This window comes from Lathyrus oleraceus, chromosome 5 (assembly GCF_024323335.1).
Source record: "Lathyrus oleraceus cultivar Zhongwan6 chromosome 5, CAAS_Psat_ZW6_1.0, whole genome shotgun sequence".
Taxonomy (NCBI): Eukaryota; Viridiplantae; Streptophyta; class Magnoliopsida; order Fabales; family Fabaceae; genus Lathyrus; species Lathyrus oleraceus.
The window spans coordinates 559434821-559442290 of NC_066583.1; the positions used below are offsets into that span (position 1 = coordinate 559434821).

Below are 7470 nucleotides of genomic sequence, written 5' to 3' on the forward strand. Positions count from 1 at the left end.
TTCTTTCAATCAATATTTTTTTTATAAATTAAATCAATCCTCACATGGAGGGAACAAACTTGAAAACCCAAATAATAAATAAGACAATGACGTTTTGCAGCCTGAATTTCAAAAGGGAAGTCACCTCTTTCCCGTCCCTAATTCCTGATCCCTGTTCTGTTGCCTCACAATTCAACCATGATTTAAGGGACATTTGACTGAGTGCAGTTAGAAAATACCACTTTTCTGACCATCACAAATTCGTATCGGAATTCAATTTAAGGCTTTTCTGATATAAAATGAGAAGAAAAATATATATGTAATATAAAATAATTTTACATTATCAAATCATATTTTTAATTTTATATTTGATAAAATTAAATTTTAAATTTTTTAATTGAATATATGTACACTACTTTTAATCGAATATTACATTATAATAGCATTTGTAATCATAATTCTTGAAAAAACATTTGTAATAACAATTTATAAGATTCAAATATAAAATTAAGTACCATCTGTGGGCTAATTTACATGATAGTCATACAATCTCATTGCTATATATAAAATCATCAGTAAATTTACAAAAATCAGATAATTCTAAACATCTGGTTCGACTTCGCCTCCCCAGCCATAACTTTACCCTTAGAAACTCAATCATACTTTGAAATATAAAAAAAGAAAAGTATTTAACATTATAAAAATATTTCTATATAATATATATATTTTTCTCGTCTGTCAATATAGGATAGTAATGAAATTCCACGTCAGCATAATCTCCAATCCAAGCGAACCTCAGCGGGTCCATGCACGTGCTGACTTGGTTTCCTGAATGATACAATGTGACTACTGACCATGAAAGCGGTTACACGTTCCGAAACTCTAACATCTTCCATCTTTAATTCCTGCAACCTAAGCACGTACTCTGGCACGTGCACTAGGTCCCACACAACGCATACACCTCCCGGTTTCATCACTCTCACCATCTCCGCCACCGCTCTCATCCTCTCCGCCGCCGCCTCCGCCGTTTTCTGTCCGTACTCTTTCCCTACAGTATGAACAAACACGCCGGAAACCACCACATCGAAGTAATTATCCGGAAACGGCAATCGACGTGCATCTCCCTCACGACACGTCACGTATTCTCCGACGCCTTCCATTTTCGCAGACCGGAGAGTTGACAGCGTAGTCCGTTTCGATCTGTCAAGGCCGACGACACGGCCGGAGCTTCCTTCTTTCTTCAGCTGCGTCGCGACGGCGTTGAGGAGGATCCCGCGGCCGCAGCAACCTAAATCGAGAGCAAGTTTCACGGAGGACCAGTCGTTAACAGCGGAAACGATCCTCTGTGCCATGTCGTAGTGAAGCGGAATGGCTGAGTAAAAGAAATTCGCCGCCGCGAAGAAAAGACACACCGCGGAGAGAGCTGTAACTGAACCGGTAAATCCGGCGGCGAATCTGGCTACGGTTGTGCCAGAAATTACGCTCTCGAATAAACCGCAGATTGAATTAAAGTAAACCAGATAAAGAACAGATAACACAGACAATAAAATTGCTTGACATAAGAGGAAAATTAGGGTTTGCCATTGCTCCATTCCGTAGATCGAGTTCATCTGCGTCCATTCCTTGCTATGGTTGGTTGATTTTCCCATGATGATTCAGTTTCAGTTTCAGTTTCAGTTTCAGCCAGTGGCTGAATTTGAATTGAATTGAGATTTTGTTGTTTCTATATCTGCAACATAAGATAAATTTCAGATATCAGAATAAGAATTTGTTAGATTAATTATCATGAAATTGATTTCATAGATTACTGAATTTGAATATGAATGTGGCACTTACGGTTAAGAAAAGGAAGCTTAAGAATCAGATCCAAATGTGAAAAGAAAGAAGTGAGTGACAGTGGAAATGAGTCACTTATAAGCGCACAGTTGTTGATTCTTTTGTTTTGATTTTGAAAGACGCGTTTTGATTCGTCGTTTATGTCTTTTTGTTGTGTCAGAGTAAAACGGCGAGGTTATTCTGCGTTTAGCTTTAACATCCTTCTTTGTAACGAGACTGAGAAATTGTACGAATTTCGAGAGATGGAAAATGGTAATGGGACCGACCTCGTTGTTGGTTGTGTTTTTATGATGGTATACAACGAAAGAACGTGTTTTATATGTAGAGTGTATGCGGCGGTGTAGGTATAAAATCTCTTTGAAAGTTTGAAGTTTGAAGGGGTTTACCGGTTTACCGGGTAAGAAGGTTGCTAAGTGGGAAGGAAGCTGTTTTTTTGATTGGGTCGTTGTAACGTTGGTAAGCCTGCAATATCAACTTCTGAGACAGCTTATTGTTGTAATTGCAGTTCATTTTAATAATTTTCTATTTACATTGATAATGAGAAAAAATCTAAATTAAAATAGATTCTAAAAAATATTTAATTTTCTTATTTATGATTTCTATTTTCACTGTTCTGTATATAAATCTTAATTGGTAGCTGCAAATTCGATAGTCAAACTGTAAGCTAAAAAAATTAATTTCTTTTTTAAAAGTGTCAGTTAGAATTCGTTACATTTTACTTTCTTTTTTTTTTGACCAAATCTTTATCAATTAGACAAAGGTATAATATCTATTAATTATTTTTACCTATTCATTTTTAATAAGTAGAGTTTTAATGAGTCAAACTAACTTGTTCTAATTACGTTTGAATTGGTAAAATGTAATAAAATGGAACGGAAAAATATGATATATAATTAATAAAAAATTATTGTTTGAATTTGTAAATAATAGATAGAGTTGAATGATTTTTTTTAAAGATTATTATCTTCTTAAAAATAAAATTCTCACATAATCCCATATTTTAAAAATATATATTAAATTAATTATTTTATTAAAAAATGCAATCAAACTGCAAGTGGCACATGCATGCAATCTTGCAAGCTTTATGAGCATGCGCTGTGTCTATGGCTTGTGCATTGTTTTTTTAATAATTATTTTTACAAAAAATAATAATAAAAAATGATTAATAAAAACTTTAATTATAGTATTATTCCATAAAATATAATTACATAAGGATTGGAGAGATTTTAATGACTTGCACAATTGTAACGCCCACCGATTTAATAAAAAAATGTTTGATCTTTTATTTATAATAAATCGAGTAATATCGACATTAAGAAAATCAAAATCAGATATTTCACAGTCAAAAGTTTCACCATTGATGTGAGTATTGATCATGTATTGTGGTGAAGGAACGGGAGGTGAAACTGATGGGTGTTACGTTCGAGCGGGTCATTAAAATTATCTTCAATCATTGTGTAATTCTATTTTATGAAATAATATTATAATTTAATTTTTTTTATTAAACATTTATTATTATTATTTTGTTATTAAAAATAAACAATACAACATAGGAGTCACATGCAATGTCGTGTGCTTTTAAAGCGTGCATGCGTCACTGCCATTGGCATTACAAATAAACATGTGTCATAGACAATGACACCTAAGACAAAAGTTTGAGTGCATGTGTACATTACACATAAAATGTTTTTCCATTATTGAAACGTTTCTCCGATTTTCCTCTACACGTGGTCGGAGGTACTCATCTTAAGGTATGGCACTTCCTGTTAGTATACTTGAGTGCACTTGAGTTTGTTTACTTTCGTTGTGATAGCTAAAGGAGAGAGTTTGGGAATCCCTTCAGTAAACTCTGACTAATGTGTACGAGGCTTTCGATCAAGCGATTGAGCAGGAAAAAAAGCTCCACTCGGACGTCTCCATTCTCTGTATGGAAATGGATCCATTCAAAATTGTTCATGACGGGGCTTCGGTGGACAACCGTGGTGCAACGTCTTAGAATGGGGAGGCTTAACTTTCTTCTTTTCTCTCTTTTTATTTTTTATTTTTTATAAAATTAGAGGGCGTTATGCCTTTGAAAAGATAACAATATTTATATTCTTACATTCTCGTTTCGTGCTTTGTTTATATTCTAGTGCATCATATCTTTATTTTTTCTTTGTGGTCCTCTGCTCCCTTGTATAGGTCGTTAGCCCTCATGCTTTGAATGATTGGTAGGTCGTATTCCCGATGCCTTGGGACTTGCACATCGCCTATGGACATTTGAATGTGTTCGTCTCGTGTGTGCAACTGGCATTTGGCGTGTTTATTAAACTTTGTGGTCCCGACCGAGCAACGTAAAACAACACAAAAATTTCTCCGTTACTAGCTCTAATTGGGAAGAGTTAGTGTCGTCCTCTAGTATCACTAGGAACCATCCTCAACCAAAGGTAAGGTTCCTCTCCCTACCTCCGGATTTTTCCTGGTTTGGGGTGGATGTCTTCATGCTTCACCGCATACGCTCTTGGAGTGGTTAATTCCTAAGAGGGGATGTGCCAAGTACACTTGAAGTGTGTTCACCAAATTTGGAATTTGTTTTGGAAAAGCGGTTTACACCATCATGCGGAGGATTACAAAAACCTTTGTGTTCGCAATGTATCTCATAGAAAGCAAATTAATTATATAAATTACTAAAACTTTACAAAATACTTATGCCGCGAATAAAGTCACCACAAAAGTGTATTATGCTTTTCTTTTACTCACTCTTCGACTGATTGCATAATTGAGGATTTTTACTGTAGAAACGTCTATCGGCCGATTTTGCTTTGCATGAACATGCATAAATTTAGGGACAGTTTCTAACACACTACTCTCAGCAAAAATTTAAAAATAGGTTGTGACCATAAAAAATGGAAAAATGTTGAAACATACTCTATTTTTGTTTTGAAATTAACAAACTATTTTAGATAGAAACTCTAGTGGATTCTAAATTAAATCAAGACAAATACTCAATATTCAAAGAGTCATCAAGATTCTCTCAAAAGATAAAGGATATAAAATTCTAAAGTAACTTGAGGACTCACAAGCACTGTTCGAAGACAAGTTATTATAAGGACTAACAAGTACTAATGAGGATAACATCTTGAGGACTCACAAGCTCTATTCAAAGATAAGATATCATAAGGACTCACAAGTACTGACCGAGGATAACAAAAATATAAATGTTGATTGGTAATTGCAAATTCGATAGTATTAAAAATATATATATATATATATGTTAAAATCCTTTACATTTTTCTTATTTTTTTAACCAAATCTTTATTAATTGGATAAAGTATAATATCTATTTTTGTAACACAAAAGTATAATATCTATTAACTTTTTTTACTTATTCCTTTCTAATAAATATTAAATTATTAGTTAAATTAATTTATTTTGCCTATTGAATTGGTAAAATATGATTAAATGGAACAGAAAAATATGACTTTCATATAGGGCATATCATATATGAATGACTTTTATATACGAGATAAGATGAGAATAAATAAGTTTTATATGTGAATGACTTTTATGTGAGAGAGAGAGAGAGAGAGAGAGGAGAGAGAGAGAGAGAGAGAGAGCGAGAGAGAGAGAGAGAGAGAGAGAGAGAGAGAAGAGAGAGGAGAGAGCGAGAGAGAGAGAGAGAGTAGAGGAGAGAAGAGAGAGAGAGAGAGAGAGAAGAGAGAGAGGAGAGAGAGGAGAGGAGAGAGGAGAGAGAGAGAAGGAGCGAGAGAGAGAGAGAGTCGAGAGAGAGAGAGAGAAGAGGAGAGAGAGAGAGAAGAGAGAGAGAGAGAGAGAGGAGAGAGAGAGAAGAGAGCGAGATAGAGAAAGGAAGAGAGAGAGAGAGAGAGAGAGAGAGAGAGATAGCTAGAGCGAGAGAGAAGAGAGAGAGAGAGAGAGAGGAGACGGAGAGTTCTCTGACATAATATTGAACATGGACCCTCATGACTCACTAAACTGATGTTTTAATCCCAGATATTTTTTTAATTGAATGTTCATACAAAAAATATTATATATATATATTATATATATATATATTATATAATATATATATATATATATATATATATATATATATATATATGAATGAAATATGCTAAAATCAATTTCGTTATATTTTATCAATTTCTTTAATTTTTATTCTCTTTGTTTGAGAAGTGCGCAATAGAATGAATTATCTTTTTGTGTTTTATATCTATCAAATTATAAAATATATCTGATAATAAAATAAATGTTTTATTCTATTTTACTACATCCATTTCAGGTTTATCATGTTTTATTTCACTTTGTTACTTTTTAATCTATCAATTTAAACACAACCTAACCTAAGAAAACAAACAAGAAAAATAAAAAATACTTTATAAAAACACGTGTATGAAAATACAGAAATTTATATATTTATAAAATTTATTACACAATTTATAAGATAAACTATCATTTCTTTAAAGTATTCGGAAAAAAAATAGAATTTTACATGTATGAAGTTCTTTACAAAATAAAATAAAATTAATTGATTAAAATTGTAAAATTAATAATATTTATTTGAATTTTGTTATTAATTGTAATTAATATTCTAGCTAATTAAACAAAATTTAATAAAGAAAAATACAATAAAGAAAAATAAATATATAAAAAATGAAGTAGGCTTTGTTTTACTAAATTATATTTTAGATTTGTTATGACTTACAATTTATAAATTTATGGTTGCATTTAATTTGAAAAATAAGAAGTACCGAACATATCAATATTTGACAGTACATAACAGTATAAGACAATATTTTGTATTGTATTGTGTTTGATGATCGATAAACTAGAGAATTATTTGTCTATTTTGTTTGATATATCTATGCACTAAATAATATAATTTTTACTATAATATTTTTATTGTTATATAAATATTGATATTCATGAATGAAAATATTAAATAATGAAAAGAAGAAGAGAAATGACAAAGACAATTTTTTTTTTAGTTTTTACTTTATTTGATATGTTTATGCATTAGACAAAAAATATATAATTTAACTGTACCTCGATGATGTTTTCCCCGTATCTCAGTTTCGGAAGTATGTTCATGATCTATCACATATGATTAAAATGGATGATGTACAAGTTAGAAATAATTTAACTCTTACGACATCACTCGTTTGGATCGAGGATCAAGAAGTGAAGCAATTAAGAGGTAAAGAAAATGCTCTAGTTAAACTGGAGTGGGGAGAACCTACTGGAGGGAGCATTGCTCGAGAGCTGGAGAGTCGGATGAAGAAGTCTTATCCGGAATTGCTTTCGCCAGGTAATTTTCAAGGGCGAAAATTATTTTAAGTGGAGGAGAGTTGTAATACTTCGATTTTAGTTGATTAATTTACTTAAGTTATTAAATTTAATTGAGTGAATATATATGTGTTTTGGTTGAATAGTTGCTATTATTTGTTATTTCATGTGTTTTATGGAATTTAAGAGTATTTTAGTAATTTAATAAATAATGGAAATACAAAGTATTGAGCGGAAAAATAAAATTATTTAATTTAAAAATAATTAAATATTTTAATTATTTAGAGATAATTAGAGGAACTATCGGATTAAATAAAAAATAAGTATTTTACAATTATTATATAATTTAATTTTTTATTAAATAATTATTTA

General features: G+C 31.6%; 1 protein-coding gene across 1 annotated transcript; it reads right to left on the reverse strand.

Moving 5' to 3' along the window:
* Positions 1-514: 514 nt before the first annotated feature.
* LOC127086395 (uncharacterized) lies at positions 515-2133 on the reverse strand. Its single transcript, XM_051027154.1, has 2 exons — positions 1816-2133; positions 515-1708 (listed from the first exon to the last, which is right to left on the reverse strand). The coding sequence occupies exon 2, from the start codon at positions 1626-1628 to the stop codon at positions 747-749; it is 882 nt and encodes a 293-aa protein (XP_050883111.1). The 5' UTR covers positions 1629-1708; positions 1816-2133; the 3' UTR covers positions 515-746.
* Positions 2134-7470: the final 5337 nt, after the last annotated feature.